Genomic DNA, 24,706 nt, shown 5'->3' with positions numbered 1-24,706 from the left:
CTCAGCTAGCCAGTTTTTAATCCATTTAAAGTGTGCCTTGTTACTTTTATATCATTCTAGTTTTTTAACCAAAATGTTGTGTGGCACCATTTCAAATGCCTTACAGAAGTCTAAGTATATTATATTAACGCTATTACCTTTATCCACCAAACTTGTAATTTCATCTAAAAAAGATATCATTAGTTTGACAGGATCTATTATCCATAAAACCGTGTTGATTTGCATTAATTACATTACCCACCTTTAATTCTTTATTAATTGAGTCCTATATCAGCCACTCCATTCTCTTGCCCTGGGATCAATGTTAGGTGGACAGGCCTATAATTACCAAGGCCATCCTGTTTACCCTTTTTTAAAATTGTCACAACATGAGCTCTCTTCCAGTTTTCTGGAACTTCTCTAGTGCTCCAAGAGTTACCGAAAATCAACATTAATGATCCATTAATGAGTCAGCTCTTTTAAAACTCTTGGATGCAAGTTATCTGGACTTCTAATTTTAAAATGTCTAACTTTAGTAGACATTTAACATCGTCCAGAGATACTAGTGGAGTGGAATGAGGGTTATCACCATATGATGAGACTATATCATTTGTTTTTCCCCAAATACAGAACAGAAATATTTATTGAACACTTCTGCCTTTTCTGCTTTAGTATTGATAATTCTTCCATTTCCATCTAGTAATGGTCAGGATTATTTTTGTTCCCAATGCATTTAAAAACGTAACTCATTGGCCATAGAGTTTTACTTTGCTTTGTGTTCTTTGCTTCCCTTACCAATTTTCTGCGATTCCTAACATCTGATTTATATTCATTACTATCAACCTCCCCTTTCTTCCATTTGTCATATTATTTTTTTAATTTTTTATAGCTGCCTTCACTCCCCTGCTAAACCAGGTCAATTTTTTAATCAGCACGGCCTTCTTTCTCGATTGTGCAATTGTGGCTATTTGAGCATCTAGTGAGGCATTCTTAAACAATTCCCAATTATCATTCATATTTTTCTCATTAAATTCTTCCTCCCAGCTGATTTCGCTCATAATTGTTTTCAGCTTTATGAAATTGGCCTTATTAAACCCAAGTATATATTTTACTGGTCAGGACTTTATTTTGTTCCCACATTATAAATTCATTCATTCCCTTCCACTTTCACTGAATATCCACTTATGCTTATGTTATGATAAACAGGCCACCCAATTTACCTTGTCTGTGCCAGTCATTATTTTGTCATGCCCTTTCTTACATCTCCTCTGTAAACTGAACTGTCCTAATCTTTTTTCAGTCTCTCCTCAAACGGAACTCTTTTCATGCTTCTAGAAGAGTGCTTGAAGAAGATCCTGTTTACTTGATTGAGAAACTTTACAGAACTGTATTTTAGCCCTAAAAGCTAGAAAATTCTGAGGAAGCTATAGAACTTTGGCCTGATGAGGTGAAGCCCCTTTGGAAGCTTTCTGTTCATCCAACAGTAGAGGTGATCCTAAAAACAGCTGGGAAAATCCTAATGTCAATATCTCCATTCCTAAACTCTTAAAATAATTGTGGGGTCAGCTCCTCAGTGTAGATTAGTTAGAAGCTTCAGGCATACAAAAGTGCACTTTTTATAGGGTAACCATGGTATCCACCATTGCTCCTGCTATCCTGACTGTTCCATCACTCCCAGCAGCAATTGTGTGAAGAGAACTGATATAAAGGCAGTCTTTTCTCCTAAACATTTTGACAAAATGATGGAAGATGCACTCATGATCTAGAAGCCCTCCAGTCTAGTATTATCATCTTTCCTATCCCCCCACTACTGTAACCATATATTTTAGAATTCTCTCTTGGATTCTCTACGAACTAACTGGCTTTTGCTCCCTTCACTAAAACTGCTCTCACCAATGACCTCCTCTTGACTAAAGCTTATTTTGATCCATACCTTCCATAATCTACATGTTTGCCTTTGACACAGTTGTTCACCCTCCCCCAGGGGGGTCATCGTTTGGGGCTCTACATCCATATCCAGTCGCTTCTTAGGTGGTTCCTCCATTCTCTTGCTGTCTATAGTGTCCCTCAAGGCTCTTTCCTTCCTCTGCATCTTACCTCTGGTACACCTCATCCACTCAGTTGCAATTATCTGTATGCCAATGACTCACAAAACTGCCTCTGCACATTTGACTTCATCTCATCTTGATGCCTTCCTATCTTGTCTCAAACTCAGCATGTTGAAATTAAATTAATCTCTACTCCCAAAATTTCTTCTCTTCCTTCATTCTCCACTGCTTTTGGAAAAACGGAATGTACAGCAAGATATGAAGTGATGAACATCAGCATAAGAGCCCAGGTGCCTCTGATGACACTACTATCCTATCCGTCACCAAAACTCACAACCTCGGTATCATATTAGACTCATCTCCTTTTCCTCGCTCATCTGGGCTATTCCAAATTTTGCTTTTACTTTCTCATGTCTCAGAAATCCACCCCTTCCTTTGTGTCTATAAATTATAATTATTTATTTACAGGAGCACCAGTTATGCGCTAGCATTGCTCAGTCACTTCTGCTTCTTTGCCTTTCAGAAAGGAAAGATATGTGATTCCAGTCCTTTCTCCTTGAGTGCTTCAGATATCAACCCAGTGAAACACTTATATCTCCCCCTTTTCAGCCAGACCCAAGCCACAGAACTTATGTTTTATGAGAACAGATCAAGACACAGTTCCTAGTTTGGGGAAAGAATGGTCCACTGGTTGGGATGCTAGCCTGGGACTGAAGGGGCCTAGGTTCCATTCCCTGCCCCATCACAAACTTCTTGTATGACCTTGGTCAAGTCACTTAATCATTTTGTGCCTCTGCTCCTCATCCATACAAGGGGGTCGTAGCACTTCCCACTCTCAGAAAGGTGTTGTGAGGATTAATGCATTAAAGATTGTGAGGCTCTCAGATACAATAGGAATGAGAACCATCCAAGTTTCCAAGGTAGATAATTTTGTGCCTAAAGTAGTATCAATTTTTATTTGGAGCAGAAATATTCTTCTTGTAAAAAGACATTTGATATTCCCTTGATGTCAGTGATCACTTAAATATTGCTTATTTAGCATCATCGTCTTAGTATGTTCATTTCTACAGAGGCTGCATTTGGCCATCAAGTTCTCAGAAATATAATAGTAACAAACTAAGTCTGTTGGTAACCTTCCATTTATTGGATCCGTTTATCACCCTCTCTAATCTAGTGTAGCCACTCACAACCCATTGGTTTGAGTAGAGAGCAGTCTGGTTCACGGGACAAAAGTTTTACCTGGTAATTCACATTTTGAATTTTGGCACCACCAGTCCAGAACCCTCTGTGTTGAGTGGATGTCAGTCTTTTCCCCCCATGTATTAATAAGCAATATTTGTTGATTTGCAATAAAGATGTCAGTACTTTCAAGATTCAGCCATTCTCCTTGTCTTTGATTATTTTGTTGTTCTACTGTATTAATATTACCGCTTGACTTTTTGCTTGCATAAGCTGAGGAAGCTCTTGAATACGGATAGATAAATCAGTGATGTCACATCAAGAGAGGAAAAAGAAAAGGAGTACTTGTGGCACCTTAGAGACTAACCAATTTATTTGAGCATGAGCTTTCGTGAGCTACAGCTCACTTCATCAGATGTATACCGTGGAAACTGCAGCAGACTTTATATACACACAGAGAATATGAAACAATACCTCCTCCCACCCCACTGTCCTGCTGGTAATAGCTTATCTAAAGTGATCAACAGGTGGGCCATTTCCAGCACAAAGCCAGGTTTTCTCCTGGCTTTGTGCTGGAAATGGCCCACCTGTTGATCACTTTAGATAAGCTATTACCAGCAGGACAGTGGGGTGGGAGGAGGTATTGTTTCATATTCTCTGTGTGTATATAAAGTCTGCTGCAGTTTCCACGGTATACATCTGATGAAGTGAGCTGTAGCTCACGAAAGCTCATGCTCAAATAAATTGGTTAGTCTCTAAGGTGCCACAAGTACTCCTTTTCTTTTTGCGAATACAGACTAACACGGCTGTTCCTCTGAAACCTATCAAGAGAGGAGTTTCTGCCAAAGGTCTTAGGTCATTGGCACGTCTGCCTGATTGGTTGGCTCAGTGGCAAATGCATTAATTTGAATCCTACAACGTGAATTAGCAAGTGAAATGTTTGGGCCAGATCCTTCTGTCTGGCCAAGCTGTGTTTGGGGCAAGAGTTGTGTGTGGGAAAGATGGCTTTATCTATGTGGCATTTGTTCTCATCCATATTTCCACTTTCTAAATAACATGAAAAGAAGTTAAAATAGATTAAATGCTTTCCTAGTATTAATTTTCTGCATAAGCAATTGCTGTAGTTGCCAGAGGGATGCTTTATAGTGTGATTGGGACCAGGAGTAGGGGTGAGTCCATCCTGTCATGACTGGGATGGAGGGTGTGGGAGGAATGTTGGTCCTTCCTGTCATGACTGGGAGTGGAGGTTGGGATGGGTTGAGGATGGTCCTTCTAGAATGAGAGGCATGTTGGTCTGTCCAGTTGTGACTGGTGGGGGTGGGATGAAGAATGGTCAATCCAGTCATGAGTGTATGGGGGAAGTGTCCACAGGACAACCTCTCTATTAAGATGTGATTCATGCTGTTTGAGGACTCTTCCCATTGAGTCTTGCTTTAGTAAACCAAGTGCAAGGCAAAGGAAATATTGCTGTTCTGGAGCACAGTGCTCCTACTGTGTGGGATCAGTGGTAGGTGCTATTAAACTGCCATCTTCCTCTCCTTTCTCCTTTCCTTCCTCCCCCTTCCCCATCTGCTGTCAGCCTGGCAGAGTAATATGTAAAATAACGTATGACTGTGTTCCTTGGCATCACAATCACAATTTCCCTTTAGGGGCTTTAGACTTGAGAATGGGAGGTTTTAAATCTTGCGGATTCGTGCTGTTCTAACAAGAACATATGTGAGTAGAAGAACAATGCCAGCTAAAAACAAAAATCTTAAGTGAGAAATCCTTGCTGCTCAGTCAGGTGGTACAGATGCCAGTAGAAAAATCAAACTCTCTGAGAAGTAGGAAATTGCTTTGTTTAGAGCAGGAGAGGTCAACGGGAGTAAATTAGAAAGTGCTCTCTTTATGTTCCGCCCCTTAGGATTTGAGCAAGGCTAGAAGGGTTTATTTACTGATTATCCAGACTATACAACTGGCAATAAGATTGAGTGAGGAATTTTGAAAAATTGCCAACATTTCATATTTCAATAGATTACTATGAAGATGATTTGCACTGATGGGCTGAGCCTGGTAGGGAGCACAGAGACCTGGTACTTCTCATGATGGGGAGGTTAAGCTAAATTAAAGACCCCTCCCTTGTTCTGGCAGCTCAATTCCTGCTCTGCTTCTTGTAGAGGAAACGTCAAGGTTGCCTCAGTGCTTATCAGAGGAAAACTCCAGGAGGCTTGTTTAGATGTAATTAATTCTAAAGAAAAAGTGTACAGTTGTAGGTGGTATGTTACATGAGATCAAGTTAAAACAAAGGCCCGGATTCTATAATTTATACAAGGCCTGCATAGGGTGGCTGTGCAGTTCCCCACAGCTGGGCTGCACCAGCCCAAAGGCACATCTTTCCCAGAACACAGAGGGACTGCCCCATCTCCTCCTGTGGCCCCTGGAGTAGCTTTCATCCCCAGAGGAATTAATCCCCACAAGCAGGGAGAAAGGCTTTTTGAGTCATCTTTCACAGTTGAACCCAAAATGGAATGAGAACTTGCATGGCTTGGGCTTTGCTGCAGGATATTGTGCTGTTCCATTCTAACCCAGGCTGGTAGGGACTGAAAGTTCTAATCACCTCCTGTGATTGGAATGGGATAGAAAGATTGGACCATGACTTTGGGTGCCTGAATTCTTGGGCACCCGATTCGAGATTTCTTAAAAGGGCCTGATTTTCTGATGGAGCTAAGTGCTCATTCTCTGAAACTCTGGCTTGTTTACAGTGTTAAAAGTTAGGCACTAAAATCACTAATCACTTCTGAAAATCTTAGCTGTGATGTTTCTGAGTCCACTCCCCAAGAGTTCCCACCATCACCGCAATTAGCACTTATTTACAATCTTATTGGCTGAATTAATAAAGAGACCCTGTCACCTGAACTCTCACCTTACCTTTAGAGTGAGAGTATTTAACCATTTAACCAAGGATCATAGTGGAGTCTCCATCACTGACAATTTTTTATTTGAGATTGGGTGTTTTTCTACCAGATCTGCTCTAGGAATTATTGTAGGGGACAAGGGAAGGTCTCTGGCCTGGGTTATACAGGAGGTCAGGCTAGATGATCACAGCGCTCCCTTCTGGCCTTGGACTCCATGAATCTGGAAATGGTCCCTTCAGGTCAGGGCTGAGGTGCTTTGGTCAGTGTGAGGTAACTTTAGCTGGCCACTGCCTGTGTTGTGCCTTAGGGTGCTTGAACAGAAGACTTTCTGTTTGGTACCTTTCACCAGCACTAAATTCACGCAATGGAGTGGTTTTTAGAAAGGACGAGCTTTTGAGAGCCACATGCTGCCAGAGTCCATGGAATGGAAGAAAATAGAGTAGAGATTAATGACTAGGTGTTAATTTGATCCATATGGTCCACACCTGCATTACAGATGACTGTTTGAGCCTCCCCCTTTCTTCCTTCATTTTCTTCGATTTCTAGCGTAAACCTCAAGGCTTGCTCTTTTTGTTCTTGAGGGAAATGCATGGTGCATCGAGCATTTAACCGTAAAAGAGCAGGCTGAGGGCTGTACCTCTTGCTATTCCCCTCCTTTCAAGAAAGGTTCAGCTCCCTCTATAAATAATTTCCACTGTTTGCTTCTGTTGTCTTTGGCAGTATTTTCCATCCACTAGCCAGCCATTGTGAAATAAGATTCTGTCTGAATGTCTTATAGGCTACTCACCTCATATTCAAATCCTTGTTGTCTTGACATATATTCATTAATATCACAGCACTATTTAAAACATCCTAAGATTACATTGACCTTGTTCTACGTTGCTCTAAAGATAACAAATAAAACACTCATGCTATCCAACACCCTAGGTTGCATTCCTAGCCTGTGTCTAGAAATTAGGGGCACTTCATGCTTTAGAATGACCAGCAGATTCTTTGACTGAAAAGTTTTTCAAATTCCAAAATAAATGCATTTACTAAGTGACTGTGCTGTCTTCATTATGCCAGGCTGTCTTTGTTTTTGCCTGCCCAGCAATCTATTTTGAAAGCATGAAGTAGCTGTTGGTCCTGAGTCAAAAATTTGCATTGCAGGGTACATAACAGTCCTTTATGTGGGGATATTTTATAAGTGGTAGTGAACTGGGAAAATGCTGCACAAACCTCTTGTGATGAGGGAGCTTGCTCCTCACAGGAGTATTCTATTGATGTTACCCTTTCCTTGATTTCATTTTCTACTGGATTTTTTAATAGAAGAAAAAACATGTTTCTGTGATGTTATGAGTCCTGAAAAATATGCACGATTCGATTCCACTCACAGCGTTGGCAGCTCTCACAATTTTAGCACATTTCATGTTTGTTGTTTTTCTCAAAGGCCCTGCTCCTGGACTCAGGTGATTTCATAAGATTCTCACTCTTTTTTTAATGAAAGCTAAATTTACAGCCCCCGTGACTGTGGAACAAAGCTTGAAAATATGTACTGAATTCACCCTAAAAGGCTCAAAAACCAGAAGGCAAATAAAAAATTCCAGATGTATTGTTTATTAAAAATCTCATGATTAAGCCAGTCCCATGACTTCTGGAGACCTGGTTCATGAATTTTGAATGCTTGGGGTCCACAATGTTGCACAAATAACCTGGGTTGGGTTTTCATATGCAGTGCAAGATCTTAGATAGTGATCCTCACTTTACAGTGTCTGTAACCTAAGAGAAGAATCCAGTTGCAGAATTGGATTGTGATTGGTTAAATCACTTTGGGTTAGATTATGTCTGGCCCTTATGTCGCTATGCAGTGAAAGAGGGAGACAACCTGTGTAAGGGCCAACCAGAATTGCAATTTCCATACTTAAGGGAGTGCAGGGCTGCTACAGAGAGCATGGGAGTTAAAGATAAGAACGGACATACTGGGTCAGACCAAAGGTCCATCTAGCCCAGTATCCTGTCTTCTGACAGTGGCCAATGCCAGGTGCCCCAAAGGGAATGAACAGAACAGGTAATCATCAAGTGATCGATTCCCCTGTCGCCCATTCCCAGCTTCTGGCATACAGAGGCTAGGGACACCATCCCTGCCCATCCTGGCTAATAGCCATTGATGGACCTATCCTCCATGAATGTATCTAGTTCTTTTTTGAACCCTGTTATAGTCTTGACCTTTACAACATCCTCTGGCAAGGAGTTCCACAGTTGACTGTGCATTGTGTGAAAAAATACTTCCTTTTGTTTGTTTTAAACCTGCTGCCTGTTAATTTCATTTGGTGGCCCCTAGTTCTTGTCTTATGAGAAGGAGTAAATAACACTTCCTTATTTACTTTCTCCACACCAGTCATGATTTTATAGACCTCGGTCATATCCCCCCTTAGTCGTCTCTTTTCCAAGCTGAAAAGTCCCAGTCTTATTAATCTCTCCTCATACGGCAGCCATTCCATACCCCTAATAATTTTTGTTGCCGTTTTCTGAACCTTTTCCAATTTCAATATATCTTTTTTGAGATGGGGCAACCACATTTTCACGCAGTATTCAAGATGTGGGGGTACCATAGGTTTATATAGAGACAATATGATATTTTCTGTCTTATTATCTATCCCTTTCTGTTCACTTTTTTGACTGCTTCTGCACATTGAGTGGATGTTTTCAGAGAACTATCCACAATGACTCCAAGATCTTTCTTGAGCGGTAACAGCTAATTTGGACCGCATCATTTTATATGTATAGTTGTGATTATGTTTTCCAATGCGCATTACTTTGCATTCATCAACATTGAATTTCATCTGTCATTTTGTTGGTCAGTCACCCAGTTTTGTGAGATCCTTCTGTAGCTCTTCGCAGTGGATGAGAGTGTCAGGATCTTTATCTGAGAGGAAAGGGTGCAGTTTCCTGGCTAGCCAGATGTGGGAGAGAAAGTATTCTCTGTTGTGCTTGGTTCATTGACAATACAAGAAAACTAGTGTATTGTCACCTACTAGAGCTTTCTTCCAATGACCAAATCTTGCTGTGAGACTCCATTGCATGGTTAGAGCAGCCCTTTTGGCACAATAGTCTATTATGCATCTTTAAGAATATACTAGCCAATTTTTACATATAGCCCAAAACTGTAACGAGAGAAAGGATTCCAAGAAGCAATTGTAAAGGCTTTTAAGAGAGGCAGGAGACTTACACAAGGACAGCATACTTCATTTGTCTGTCAAAGAAAAATTCCAGTTGAACACAAATAAAGTAGATAAATAGATTATAATTTCAGCCTTAGATTGAAGCATAACTACAGTGTTCAGTGTGTTGTCAGTTCTTTGTCATTGGCCTTTGTATAAACCCCTCTATACATATCTGCCCCCTGACATACTGCTGCAGTCGAGATTTATGGAGGTGCTCAAACTGGATCCCCTACTGTAAAAGATGGGGAGCTACTGGCTGGGTATTTTTTGTGAGGACTTTCCTTTGGAATGTGCTCCCAATTAGTTCCAGCTAGCCAGAATCTACTGACCTTCAAGATATGATGCAAAGACATCTTGGGAGAGCTGCTGAAGAACTGAATAGAGCTGGGGCCAGTATTTGTGTGTAATGGAGAAATGAGTTTATTTTTTGTGACTGTTTGATCCATTATAGGGCTGTTGTTTCTTTCTCTGATCTATTGCATTTATCAGTACATGTCACAGGCAAATGCAGTGTTCAGTTAGGGCCTCTTGATATTGCTATTTTATAAATCTAAAGAGTAAATATGTATTGCTGCCACAAGATTCTGAAGAGGTTCCTAACTGTCACCCTTAATCAAGAAGTACAGTTTTATATTCATTCACACAATATCTCTCACATTGGCCATATTGTCTGTAACTGTTTTGTGTTTGGTGGGATGCAGTGCACTCCACTTACTGTCAGTTCAAGAACCACCTGATTCCTCAACAGTTGTCATCTGAGTTTGTTTTTAAAGTTCTCCTGACTCTATGAACCAAATTCTTTGCTGGGATAACTCCATTGACTACCATGGAGTTTACCCCTGCCGAGAATTTGGACCTTCTGTCTTATATATGAATTTATCTGAAGACATTATAGGTCAGAACAGTGCTCAGAGTAAAAAGAGACATGCTTTTAGCTGAGTTATGCATTTGCACTTACTCAAAATGGGATTACATGTTGCTCAGTGGGAACAGATTGGGACTGCTTGACTGTTCTGCACCAAAGCAGACTTAACGGATTTCAGTGATATGCACTGTGACAGGGTCAGGCCAGATGGCTACAGGAGAGTGGTAGAAGGCAGATATATTAGCCCCAGGTTAAGTAGGTCCCTTTTCCCTGTGTAAGGTAACAGGGAAGGTTCCAGAACAATCAGGAACCTTCTGGAGACAATTAAGACAGACAGGCTGATTAGAACACCTGCAGCCAATCAAGAAGCTGCTAGAATCAATTAAGCCAGGCTAATCAGGGCACCTGGGTTTAAAAATGACAGGTTTCAGAGGAACAGCCGTGTTAGTCTGTATTCGCAAAAAGAAAAGGAGTACTTGTGGCACCTTAGAGACTAACCAATTTATTTGAGCATGAGCTTTCGTGAGCCACAGCTCACTTCATCAGATGTTGTGAGCTGTGGCTCACGAAAGCTCATGCTCAAATAAATTGGTTAGTCTCTAAGGTGCCACAAGTACTCCTTTTCTTTTTGGGTTTAAAAAGGAGCTCACTTCAGTTTGTGGTGCGTGTGTGAGGTGCTGGGAGCAAGAGGCATTAGGAGCTGAGAGTGAGAATGTGGACTGTTGGGGGACTGAGGAGCACAAGCATTGTCAGACACCAGGCGGAAGGTCCTATGGTGAGAATAAAGAACGTGTTGGGAGGAGGCCATGGGGAAGTAGCCCAGGGAGTTGTAGCTGTTGCACAGCTGTTCCAGGAGGCACTCTAGACAGCTGCGTTCCACAGGGCCCTGGGCTGGAACCCGGAGTAGAGGGCGGGCCCGGGTTCCCCCCAAACCTCCCAGCTCCTGGTCAGACACAGGAGGAGTCGATCTGGACTGTGGGTTCAGAAAAACAGCCAAGCTGAGGGCTTCCGTGAAGCTCCAAGGTGAGGAAATCCGCCAATAAGCGCAAGACCCCCAAGGTAGAGGAGGAACTTTGTCACAGCATGTATGTGCAGTGGACTGTAAATAATTGCAGTGATTATAATCTTGTATTGCATTCTCCTTGTGCTGAATGCAGTACAAATGAGAAATGGTAGACAAATAAGAGTCATGCTTGATATGATGTAGCCATCATCAGGGACTCCTGTTATAGACAAGTGGGAGCAGTCTGGTGACGCAGGGAAAAATACCTTATCCAACCTAATCCTTTATTTTTGGCTTGAACTTTATTTTCGATTCCATAGCCCAGCCTCCGTGATGTTATGATTTTGGAGTTTTTACACCCACTCTGTTTCTTACTTGAGATGGATGTGCTGCTTATTTCACCACAAGCTTTACTAACCCTTCTAAACAATATTTGATATCTTGGAATATGTCCCTCAAGAATATCTTTCTTACTATTATCAATTATTGCTGTCCCACCAGCCAATCCTTGCTCTCTACTTATCCAGCATTTGAAAACTCTATTATTTAGTCATAGCCAATGTCCCCTGCTGGTATTGGTATATTGTAAAATGGAGGTAGCTTTTTGCTTGATGTAATGTTTCAGATTTTTTGGTAGGGATTTCCATTTGCAAACAAAAAAATCAAATTTATAGTCAGACGACTATTTTCTGACAAAGATATAGAAACAGTATCTCAGTAATTCTCATCCAGTAACTTAGTAATGAGATCTACCACAGGCATCAGTGTATTTTATAATATTACAAAGTATTGCTTAGCTTTAATTTAATTAGATTCGGCTATTTTCCCAGCAATCCAAATGCTTCTATTTTACCTCCTGCCATCCTTTTTAAAAGAATGTTATGTTTGATAGAAGAAAGTACTTTATTGTTTGAGAAACTCTTCTAATTAAATAACTAGGCAAATTCTCCTTTTTGGAACTGAAATCCTGAAATGTTATATGAGACATTTTTATGCATGTTTGCAGCTGCCTGACGTGATAAAATCATGGCAGAGATGATATTGTTCACCCGGTGTGGTCAATGCAGGGTTGTTCTCAACAATGTATTTTTCAGTACTTTGTCCAGGTTTGCTTTAAATATTCAATGTTTTGGAACTTTTTAATAGGAAACTAGTTGACAGCCATATAAATCTTACTGTCAGGAAGATTATCCTGATGTTCAGCTGAACTCTTCCTTTTCTGAACTGTATTCCATTACTTGTACCCCACAGAATAATTTCTCTTACTCCAGAGCGTTTCCAACCTTCCAGAAGACAGATGTCTCCTCTCAGTTGTCATGTAGACATGCACATATAAGGTGAAATCCTTTTGCCATTGAAATCAATGGCAAAGCTCCCATTGACTTCAGTGGGACCATGATTTCACTGGTAGTTTTTATTCTTCCTTCATGTGTCACTTTTATCCACCCCTGAATCCTTTTTGCTGCCATTCTCCAAACTTCCTTATACAGAGGATGTCTGAATCCACTATTTCAAGTGTGGGTGCATCAGTAACACTAATTCATACTGTTCATTTCATTAGCAGCTTTCATCCAAGCATCTTAGAGCACTTTATGAACGTTAATCAATTAAGACTCCCCACCCTTTTGTAAAGTACATAAGTAGTAGTATCTTCCTACAAATGAGGGGACAGTGGCGTAGGGAAGGATTATCGCCTCTGCTCGGTGGCATGATGAATGTGTGTTTGAAGTGTAATATCCCTCTGGCTGCCATATTACCTTTCAAAGTATCTGCTCTCACTGCTAAGGCTTTAAGGTTTTCCCCACTGTTGAATATCTGCACTTTGAGTTATTTTTCCCCAGATGTACTAGTTTTCATTTTTCTAAGATGAATCTCATTGTCTTAGCCCTGTGGTTTTCAACATTTTTTTTCATTTGTGGACCCCTGAACATTTTTGAATGGAGGTGCGGACCCCTTTGGAAATCTTAGACATAGTCTGTGGACCCAAAGTTGAAAACCACTGTCCTTTAGCCTATTTCTCTGCTCTCTAGATCCTTCTTAATTATCTCTTTATCCTTCCTGGTGGTGGCAGCACCTCCCAGATTAATTGTGTCAGATTTTGTAATTAGTATATTCCTCTTCCAGGCCATTAATGAAGATATTAAACAAGAGCAAACATAAGATAGCTAAATTGTAGCAACCCAATAGACACCTACCCTACAGCCACACATTGCCACTTACTGCATCCTTGTAAAATTGTGTAAAAATAAACCAAAACCCCCCAGCAACAACTAATATTAACAAGCAACTCAGGAAATGAACTCTACTAGCTTGCCCTTGCTAAGGCAGGATAGAGGCATGTTCTTCTGGTGGTGGGGAAGAAGGGGAGAGGAGAACATTTACTGTTCCTCTAGTGTGGGAAGAGGGAATGAGCTGTCGTTGCTGCTGGCTAGGGGAGTTAGAGGCACTGAAAGGATCCTCTTTGCCTTCCACCTCTTCCCGGGATTGGAGGAGAGGTAGAGAAGGTTGTTTCCTGGCTTCTTAGACTTCCTTCTTGAGCAGCTTTGTTGGCCTGACACCTCCTCCCATTCTTTCATCTGCCTTCCTCTACATGGTGGGATAAAATGGTGGGAGGAACATTGATCAAAGGTGCTGCTCCGAGGTAGTTCCAAATAATTGATGAAGAGGATAGCAGCAGTTATATGACTGCCAGAGTCAGGGCGCCCAGCCAGCTGAACAATTTACATGCGCCAGGTGAATATGCCAATGGAAATTTGCAAGGCTGGATTATGGTTGCTCTTTATTTCTGCATTCCAGCTGGTTTTCAGTCCCATGCTCCAGGTCATTTGGAAAGAATTCTGCAGTAAGAGTCTGAGACACCATAAAATCTTTCCCTCTCTAGATACAAAACATCTTCTATGTTCTCTTCAGCCACTAATTTAGTAATTCTATTTATAACAAAGCTATTGGTCGTCAAGTACCATCCTGATCGCTGTTTTGCTATTCCAACCATTGAGCTTCATGATCTGTCAGCTGAAGTGGTGGAGAAAGCTCTTAGCAGGTGAAAGACACTGACTAATATGACTATTTAAAAGTAGGATAATGGCTTGAAATGTTCAGCTTCTGCCTTTAAGATTCTTTAATCATGGTCACAGAGAGAGAATCAGATGCAGGGGTGCTGGGACAATTTTTATAGTTGGGGTGCTGATGACGGAAGCCACGTACAGTATTTGGTGTTTGTTATTACTACTTCAAGCCAGGGAGTGCAGCAGCACCATTAGTTCCAGCGCCACTGAACAGACGTGACTTTTTGCATTAGTCTGTCTTGTCCTATTCTCTGCAAGAGACTTCAACAGCATATTCCTTTTTAAAAGGTATAATGGAGCCCATTCAGAAGGTGTACTATTGTAACCCACACACCTTCTGGTTGTGGTGTTCTTATGCTCAAATGAATTGGTTAGTCTCTAAGGTGCCACAAGTACTCCTTTTCTTTTCGCGAATACAGACTAACACGGCTGTTACTCTGAAATCTGTCCCATATAGTGGCACCAAGACCACTTAAAGCCCTGGTCTACACTAGGACTTTAGGTCGAATTTAGCAGCATTAAATCGATGTAAACCTGTACCCGTCCACACGATGAAGCCCTTTATTTCGACTTAAAGGGCTCTTAAAATCGATTTCCTTACTCCACCCCTGACAAGTGGATTAGTGCTTAAATCGGCCTTGCCGGCTCGAATTTGGGGTACTGTGGACACAATTCGACAGTATTGGCCTCCGGGAGCTATCCCAGAGTGCTCCATTGTGACCACTCTGGACAGCACTCTCAACTCAGATGCACTGGCCAGGTAGACAGGAAAAGAACCGCGAACTTTTGAATCTCATTTCCTGTTTGGCCAGCGTGGCAAGCTGCAGGTGACCATGCAGAGGTCATCAGCAGAGTGACCATGATGGAGTCCCAGAATCGCAAAAGAGCTCCAGCATGGACAAACGGGAGGTACGGGATCTGATCACTGTTTGGGGAGAGGAATCCGTGCTATCAGAACTCCGTTCCAGTTTTCAAAATGCCAAAACCTTTGACAAAATCTCCCAGGGCATGAAGGACAGAGGCCGTAACAGGGACCCGAAGCAGTGCCGCGTGAAACTGAAGGAGCTGAGGCAAGCCTACCAGGAAACCAGAGAGGCGAACAGCTGCTCCGGGTCAGAGCCCCAAACATGCCGCTTCTATGATGAGCTGCATGCCATTTTAGGTGGTTCAGCCACCACTACCCCAGCCGTGTTGTTTGATTCCTTCAATGGAGATGGAGGCAATACGGAAGCAGGTTTTGGGGACGAAGAAGATGATGATGATGAGGAGGAGGTTGTAGATAGCTCACAGCAAGCAAGCGGAGAAACCGGTTTTCCCGACAGCCAGGAACTGTTTCTCACCCTGGACCTGGAGCCAGTACCCCCCGAACCCACCCAAGGCTGCCTCCTGGACCCAGCAGGCGGAGAAGGGACCTCCGGTGAGTATACCTTTTAAAATACTATACATGGTTTAAAAGCAAGCATGTGAAAGGATTACTTTGCCCTGGCATTCGCGGCTCTCCTGGATGTACTCTCAAAGCCTTTGCAAAAGGTTTCTGGGGAGGGCACCCTTATTGCGTCCTTCATGGTAGGACACTTTACCACTCCAGGCCAGTAACACATACTCGGGAATCATTGTACAACAAAGCATTGCAGTGTATGTTTGCTGGCGTTCAAACAACATCCGTTCTTTATCTCTCTGTGTTATCCTCAGGAGAGTGAGATATAATTCATGGTCACCTGGTTGAAATAGAGTGCTTTTCTTCAGGGGACGCTCAGAGGAGCCCATTCCTGCTGGGCTGTTTGCCTGTGGCTAAACAGAAATGTTCCCCGCTGTTAGCCACAGGGAGGGGGGAGGGTTGAGGGGGTAGCCAAGCGGTGGGGGGAGGCAAAATGCGACCTTGTAACGAAAGCACATGTGCTATGTATGTAATGTTAACAGCAAGGTTTACCCTGAAAGAGCGTAGCCACTGTTTTATAAAATGTCTTTTTAAATACCGCTGTCCCTTTTTTTTTCTCCACCAACTGCATGTGTTTCAATGATCACAGGATCTTCTCCTTCCCAGAGGCTAGTGAAGCTTAGAAAGAAAAAAAACGCACTCGCAATGAAATGTTCTCCGAGCTCATGCTGTCTTTCCACACTGACAGATCACAGATGAATGCGTGGAGGCAAATAATGTCAGAGTGCAGGAAAGCACAAAATGACCGGGAGGAGAGGTGGCGGGCTGAAGACAGGGCTGAAGCTCAAATGTGGCGGCAGCGTGATGAGAGGAGGCAGGATTCAATGCTGAGGCTGCTGGAGGACCAAACCAGTATGCTCCAGTGTATGGCTGAGCTGCAGCAAAGGCAGCTGGAGCACAGACTGCCACTACAGCCCCTGTGTAACCAACCGCCCTCCTCCCCAAGTTCTATAGCCTCCACACCCAGACGCCCAAGAACACGGTGGGGGGGCCTCCGGCCAACCAGCCACTCCACCACAGAGGATTACCCCAAAAAAAGAAGGCAGTCATTCAATAAATTTTAAAGTTGTAAACTTTTAAAGTGCTGTGTGGCATTTTCCTTCCCTCCTCCACCACCCCTCCTGGGCTACCTTGGTAGTCATCCCCCTATTTGTGTGATGAATGAATAAAGAATGCATGAATGTGAAGCAACAATGACTTTATTGCCTCTGCAAGCGGTGATTGAAGGGAGGAGGGGAGGGTGGTTAGCTTACAGGGAATTAGAGTGAACCAAGGGGCGGGGGGTTTTCATCAAGGAGAAACAAACAGAACTTTCACACCGTAGCCTGGCCAGTCATGAAACTGGTTTTCAAAGCTTCTCTGATGCGTACCGCGCCCTCCTGTGCTCTTCTAACCGCCCTGGTGTCTGGCTGTGCATAACCAGCAGCCAGGCGATTTGCCTCAACCTCCCACCCCGCCATAAACGTCTCCCCCTTTACTCTCACAGATATTGTGGAGCACACAGCAAGCAGTAATAACAGTGGGAATATTGGTTTCGCTGAGGTCTAAGCGAGTCAGTAAACTGCGCCAGCGCGCCTTTAAACGTCCAAATGCACATTCTACCACCATTCTGCACTTGCTCAGCCTGTAGTTGAACAGCTCCTGACTACTGTCCAGGCTGCCTGTGTACGGCTTCATGAGCCGGGGCATTAAGGGGTAGGCTGGGTCCCCAAGGATACATATAGGCATTTCAACATCCCCAACAGTTATTTTCTGGTCTGGGAATAAAGTCCCTTCCTGCAGCTTTTGAAACAGACCAGAGTTCCTGAAGATGCGAGCATCATGTACCTTTCCCAGCCATCCCACGTTGATGTTAGTGAAATGTCCCTTGTGATCCACCAGAGCTTGCAGCACTATTGAAAAGTACCCCTTGCGGTTTATGCACTCGGCGGCTTGGTGCTCCGGTGCCAAAATAGGGATATGGGTTCCGTCTGTGGCCCCACCACAGTTAGGGAATCCCATTGCAGCAAAGCCATCCACTGTGACCTGCACATTTCCCAGGGTCACTACCCCTGATATCAGCAGATCTTCGATTGCGTGGGCTACTTGCATCACAGCAGCCCCAACAGTAGATTTGCCCACTCCAAATTGATTCCCAACTGACCGGTAGTTGTCTGGCGTTGCAAGCTTCCACAGGGTTATCGCCACTCGCTTCTCAACTGTGAGGGCTGCTCTCATCTTGGTATTCATGCACCTCAGGGCAGGGGAAAGCAAGTCACAAAGTTCCATGAAAGTGCCCTTACGCATGCGAAAGTTTCGCAGCCACTGGGAATCGTCCCAGACCTGCAACACTATGCGGTCCCACCAGTCTGTGCTTGTTTCCCGAGCCCAGAATCGGCGTTCCACAGCATGAACCTGCCCCATTAGCACCATGATGCATGCATTGGCAGGGCCCATGCTTTCAGAGAAATCTGTGTCCATGTCCTGATCACTCACGTGACCGCGCTGACGTCGCCTCCTCGCCCGGTATCGCTTTGCCAGGTTCTGGTGCTGCATATACTGCTGGATAATGCATGTGGTGTTTAATGTGCTCCTAATTGCCAAAGTGAGCTGAGCGGCCTCCATGCTTGCCTTGGTATGGCGTCCGCACAGAAAAAAGGCGCGGAACGATTGTCTGCCGTTGCTCTGATGGAGGGAGGGGCGACTGAGGACACTGCTTACAGGGTTGGCTTCAGGGAGCTAAAATCAACAAAGGGAGTGGCTTTACATCACAGAGTATTTCAGGCAGGACTTCACGGAGGGTTCCAATAAGAAATGGTGCACCTAAGTTATTGTTCTTATTGGAACAAGGAGGTTAGCCTGGCCTCTGATTGATACATGGCTAGATTTACCTCGCTGCACCTTCTCTGTGAGTGACTGCAGTGTGACCTAGAGGAATGAGTCCCCTAGACAGGGGAGGAGGCAAATGAGTACAAAACAAATCTGGTCTATTTCTTGTTTTGATCCACTCCATCTATCTTTTACATCTTTGGCTGGCAGCAGACGGTGCAGAAGGACTGCATGCCATCCACATCTCATGGCTGCTCGGCAGAAAATGGTACAGTACGACTGCTAGCCATCCTCATCTCTTGCCTGCCCGGCAGAAGATGGTACAGTACGACTGCTAGCAATCCGTATCGCCTGCCTGCTCACCATAAGACAGTTCAATAGGACTGACTGCAGGACTAAAGAGAATGACCTGGTCAAGTCACTCCAAATTTAGTCCCTGCGCCCATGTCTGCCCAGGCGCTCCCAGCTGACGTGGCCAGGAGCACCTTGGACATGACGATGACGGCTACCAGTCGTATTGTACCATCTGCTGCCACAAGGCAAGGGGTTGCTGCTACTGTGTAGCAATGCCGTACCGCGTCTGCCAGCACCCAGGAGACATACGGTGACGGTTACCTGAGTGGGCTCCATGCTTGCCGTGGTATGGCGTCTGCACAGGTAACTCAGGAAAAAAGGCGCGAAACGATTGTCTGCCCTTGCTTTCACGGAGGGAGGGAGGGAAGGGGGGCCTGATGATATGTACCCAGAACCACCCGCGACAATGTTTTAGCCCCATCAGGCATTGGGATCTCAACCCAGAATTCCAATGGGCAGCGGAGACTGCGGGAACTGTGGGATAGCTATCCACAGTGCAACGCTCCGGAAGTCGACTCTAGCCTTGGTACTGTGGAAGCGCTCCGCCGAGTTAATGCACTTAATGCACTTAGAGCATTTTCTGTGGGGACACACACACTCGAATATATAAAACCGATTTCTAAAAAAACGACTTCTATAAATTTGACCTTATTCCGTAGTGTAGACATACCCAAAGAGAGAGAGAAAATGAGTCTTCTCTACAGCCTTAGCTAACAGCCAGTTTGCTTTTAGGTCATGCAGTAGAGGCTCATGCACTAAGCTCCCAAGGTCCCAGATTCGATCCTGCCCCCCGGGGTCAGTCAGTGTTACACTATGCCTCAGTTGAGGTGTTTGTGCATTAATATAACTCTAGGATTTTAATGTGGCTCAGTGGTATGGTCTGCAGTTTTACAACAATGAAATGTAAATGTAACGGACTGTAGTATAACAAACTTCTGGATTTGTTATGAAATCTAGTTTTACCAAGCAGCCTAATTCTTATTGGTTAATTTGGGCATGAGACAGTTTGAGTCAGTTGAAAGGGAAAAGCTTAATAACTTTCAGAGCTTTTTAAAAATAATTATTATTATTTATTATTTGTATTGCACTAGTGCCCAGGAGCCTGAGTCATAAACCAGGACCCCACTGTGCTAGGTGTTGTACAAACACAGAACAAAGAGAAGGTCCCTGCCCCCAAACAGATTATAATCTTAGTATGAATTTAAAGTAAAAAGACAGTAAATTGTTGAGAATATTATTAGTGGAAACCTTTTTAAAAATTGCTTTAAACTTACCAAAAATTGATATAAAAAATAGATCAGCAGTATAAAGTATAATCTGTTACCTTTTCAAAAAGGATATTGATTCCTGCAATATTATCCACATTTTGTAAACATCACCATTGAACCTGCACATAAAAGGTTAAATGTTTGCAGACTGTTACCCTTCGCCTTCGAGATCAGAGACAAATTACTATTTTTATTTTACATTCCCTTGATGAGGATAATGATAAACATCTGTCACTTAGTTGCTTAGCCAGCAAAGAATCTTTTTGCAATCCTGTAATTTAAACAGGGAAAAAAATACATAGACATACACTCCGTTATATAGAGAGCATGGAGGAGGTGATAGAAAATTCCAGCTAGATCTGGGGGTACTGGGAAAACGGCATTTTATGTCTGCAATTACTTTGCTCAAAGAAAAATTCCATAGATGTATGCTTTTCCATTTATCTTGGGTATTTTAGAAGGGGAAATTACTGCTTGTTTCTTTCCAAACCCAGGGAGGAAAAGAAAAAAAGAAATATTCGATCTGAATTCTGTGACTCTCCACCATATGTAGTCCATTAGCAGAATGATTAAGGTTTGCATGTTAGTGTCTCTACTGGTGTTACAGAATCCAAAGCAGAACTTCATCTTGGGTTTCATCAGTTACAGTGCTTGAGTCCCATTCGCCCTCTCCAAATTTTTAGAAACTTTGCTAATTATTTTTAAAGCCGTTAGATTAGTAGTTTTCTCCATTGGTTTTGCTCTAATTAAAAATGTCTAACCTGTTATAATCTGTCATATTAAGGGCAATGAAACTCAAGGAGTATTTAATTTTTAAATGGTATATTAGACCTTGTTCCTTGGCTCAGCTACAAGAAGTTAAAGCTACTCCCAGTTGGTTTTTGGTATTGGTTGCATCAAGCTATGGTTTATAAGCAGTAAATATGAAATGCTATTCTGAATGATTTACCTTCTAGTACCAAATAGGCCAAAACAGACACATTGTGTTAAGAGGTCATGTTGGGAGCATGTCTTGGTTTTGGAGTAAGAAAGGCTTGTTGCTTTGTGTGGGTTTTACCTTCTGCTGATTAGATAGTCCCTGCCCCAAAGAGCTGACAATCTTTCTGTTCCAGGTCTGGACAGCATCTAGCGTAATGGGGCTCTGGTCTGTGACTGGGACTCTTGGCGCTAAAATAATACTACTAATAAAGAACATAATACCTTTTTGTGTTTGATTCTTACTGTAATGTATTTTCATTTAGTGAATATACTCCACTGGGATAAAATTCATCCCAGTGTAAGACTTAGGCACCGCTGCAGAATTTTCAGAAATTGTGTTTTGCAGGGAGGTGGGAGGCTGTATAGCAAAGGCACTGAAGGCCAAGATTTTCCCAAATGACTAGGGATTTTTAGCATCTCAGTTCTGGGGTGCCCCACTTAGAATTCCTTGAAGTGTGATTTTTCAGATTCTCAAAGTGCTGAGCATCTGCCCTCTGAAAACCAGGCCCCTAGGTTGTCTCAAGTTGAACGCCTGAAGCCACTAGTTACATGAAAATCTTATCTTAACATAATATTAATTATGTAGTAGCTGCTGATGCTCACAAGTATGGCTGGTAGATAGCTACTTACCTCAATTAGATTTTGTTCATAGTATGTTATTCACACTTGATCATATAACTTCTGTTTTCTTTTGTGCAATAGCTACAGCTGCAAATGGACAAGATTTTAGTTTTTGTTGTTGAAACCAGAACAGCTTAAATTCTCTTTCTGAGTTTCCGCAGAGAAATATTTTCTCTTGGGGTGGGGAAAAAGACATTATTCCCCATGCTTTTCCACTTTAAATTCAGTTCCTTTGGCTTATTTAAGCCTGTGGAAGCAGTTTATTTTTTGCCTACAAGATCAATGTACAGTAGTTTTCTTGTTTTTAAACAGTCCAAACTGAAATGAAGTGCATACCATTAGCTTCTAGTTAATTTCAGTGGTAAACACAGATCCGCTATTTCAGGTCAACTGTTTACATACAAACAAGCTATTCCAATCCAGCGGAAGAAAGGCCTCATATGCAAAGCCTTGAAGTACTGAAACCAGAGCTGTTGTCATCCCTAAGTCATTTGTTGTTAGATGTGTTACGCCTCATCTAACAAGTCTGTGGCAGAGTTTCTGAATTTGTCACAACTGAGTCAGTTCTCAGTAGCAAGGCTAGAATTTACCCAGAGGACCAGAGATTACAAAATCAGAGTTTGTAGTGCTGCCTTTAGGAGTGAGTCACAAGACAATTGGCAGGTTGAATCTGGTACTTACGCTCTCTGTTAGTAAGTATTGCAATGAGCTGAGGGAATTTCTGAGGGTTTCATTCACCTCCTCGGTTCTTTACTGTTTTGAACCCAGCTTTGATCTAAAAATGTGAGTTTGTGTGGAAACATGTAACATATCCTCTGAAAATGGACTCACGTTGGATCTTCCATTAACCCCTAACTGCCAGGAATCCAGATTTCCTGCTGCTAAGCACTAATGTAAGCCAGCTTGATGCCTAACGGTTAAAGCTCCGAACATGCTGGTATCAAAGGAATGTGTTGCTGTATTACCAATCTGTAAGCACAGCTTTCTTGGCCCTCTTGTTCCAACTTTGAATGAGTAAATAGCATGGAAAGAGGTTTATGTTTCATTCTGCTTCTGTGTAGTTGGAAAACGATGAGAACAGCCAAGCAGACAATTTCTCCATGGACCCTCAACTGGAGAGGCAGGTGGAGACTATTCGCAACCTTGTGGACTCCTACATGTCTATTATCAATAAGTGTATTCGTGATCTGATACCAAAAACAATCATGCACCTTATGATCAACAATGTAAGTAACAACCTAGCTTTCTCAATCATTTTCAAATGTTTGGTTTTATCTTCAACTCTTAAAGAACTGACTCATTTTTAAAATAGAGAGCACTGTTGTACGGTGAAGAGAGGACAACGAGCATATAGAATATCACACGTTGCAAACATGAGTAGTAGTTCTGCCCTTATTAAGACAAAACACTGGAGTCTTCTGCAGCAAAAAGTCCAATGCTCTGCAGTTTCTTATAGTCGTTACTGTAGAATGCTATAGTATTTTTAATGTAAGGCTGAGTTCAGTTCGTCCTAGTTGGCCTCAACAGTATTGTTTAAAAGCATATTCCAGACCCAGTCATACTTGTCCTTCAGTGGTGTGTTTGTAATGCCTCCCGCAGAGTGCAAGCTGGGAACTCCACCTAGACAGCAGCTGACGATGTGCAGCAGACCTGTATTGCACTGACCTGTAATCCTTAAATGACCAAAGGCCGTGAATGTCCTTGTTGCATAAAGGGGTCAGCCAGAGCCCCACCACCTATGCTCGGGCTCTCTTCCCCCCCCCCCCCATCCCTCACCTGGAGTAGGCAGGACTCTGGCCATCAGCCCCAGGATGGCAGCTGCAGCACAGAAGTAAGGTGGCAATGGGCGCGGAGTCATATTGATGAATATCACTTGTCACATTGACACCTTATTTCTGTGCTGCTGCTGCTGGCGCCCATGGCGCTGCCGTCAGAGCTGGGTGCTCGGCCAGCAGCTGCTGTTCTCCGCTCTGCCGTCAGAGCTGGGTGCTCGGCCAGCAGCTGCTGTTCTCCGCTCTGCCGTCAGAGCTGGGTGCTCGGCCAGCAGCTGCTGTTCTCCGCTCTGCCGTCAGAGCTGGGTGCTCGGCCAGCAGCTGCTGTTCTCCGCTCTGCCGTCAGAGCTGGGTGCTCGGCCAGCAGCTGCTGTTCTCCGCTCTGCCTTCAGAGCTGGGTGGCGGTATATGTACTTGTGGGGGAGTAAACGACTACAGACACAAAGAAGGGGGGCCCAATCAAATAAGTTTGAGAACCGCTGGTTTAGAGTATCAGAAGAAATGTGTGTGTCTGTCTACCCCCTAGATCATCTGATTTAAAAGTAGCTTTGCATTAGCATTGCTAGCCCACTGCTTGAGGACCTAGAAGTCCTTCGCTTCCTGATAGAGTCCTGACTGGGATCCATTCTGTCCTACTCTTTGTACTACTACCGCTACTGCCATATTTGAATTAAATCACTATGGGAAATAGCACTTCCTTTCAGTCACTGACAGGACCTTCTTTAGGATCTGTTAAGTCAACAAAAAATCAGTTGTAATAAATAGAATACAGTAAAAAGGAAATCTGTCTAAAATGTAGCATTTACATGAGAATTCACAAAGCCACCTTTTATTTTCGGAAGGCTGATATATTGGAGGTTTGTGGGAATTACATTGCACCTGAGATCTGGATGGCTGGCATAGCAGCTTGAATGCAGTCCACTAGTTGGTACGGAATGAACAAGATCTTCACACAGTGGGGAAGACCAACTAGGCTTCTCTTAACTTCTCTTGGGCTAATGAGGCCAATCTTTGAATTATGTTAGAATCCTGGGAGGGAAGATTCACTGAGGCCTTTGCAGAAGAGTGTGAAAACAAATGGAACTTCCACATTTTTCCAAAATTAGCACAAATCTAGAATTCAGGAAGTGTGTATGTCGAGCAATTCTCTCTGCTCCCTCCAGAGCACAGCTGGGACCTTGCTTTATAGACTTAAGGGGAACTCCGTTGCCTTTTGAAAGGGATATTGCTC

General features: G+C 43.1%; 1 protein-coding gene across 7 annotated transcripts in view; it reads left to right on the top strand.

Moving 5' to 3' along the window:
- DNM3 (dynamin 3) overlaps positions 1 to 24,706 on the top strand; it is a 347,110-nt gene that overhangs the window by 249,927 nt on the left and 72,477 nt on the right. For all 7 annotated transcript variants that reach the window (XR_007357954.2, XR_007357953.2, XM_075131456.1 and 4 more), the window contains one exon: positions 22,765 to 22,929. Coding sequence is in view for 5 of the 7 variants with exons in the window: in XM_075131456.1 (XP_074987557.1) it covers positions 22,765 to 22,929 (165 nt within the window). In the remaining 2 variants the exon portion in view is untranslated. The remainder of the gene's footprint in view (positions 1 to 22,764; positions 22,930 to 24,706) is intronic.

Source organism: Caretta caretta, chromosome 8 (assembly GCF_965140235.1).
Source record: "Caretta caretta isolate rCarCar2 chromosome 8, rCarCar1.hap1, whole genome shotgun sequence".
NCBI lineage: Eukaryota > Metazoa > Chordata > Testudines > Cheloniidae > Caretta > Caretta caretta.
This window is presented reverse-complemented; position numbering and strand designations above follow the sequence as displayed.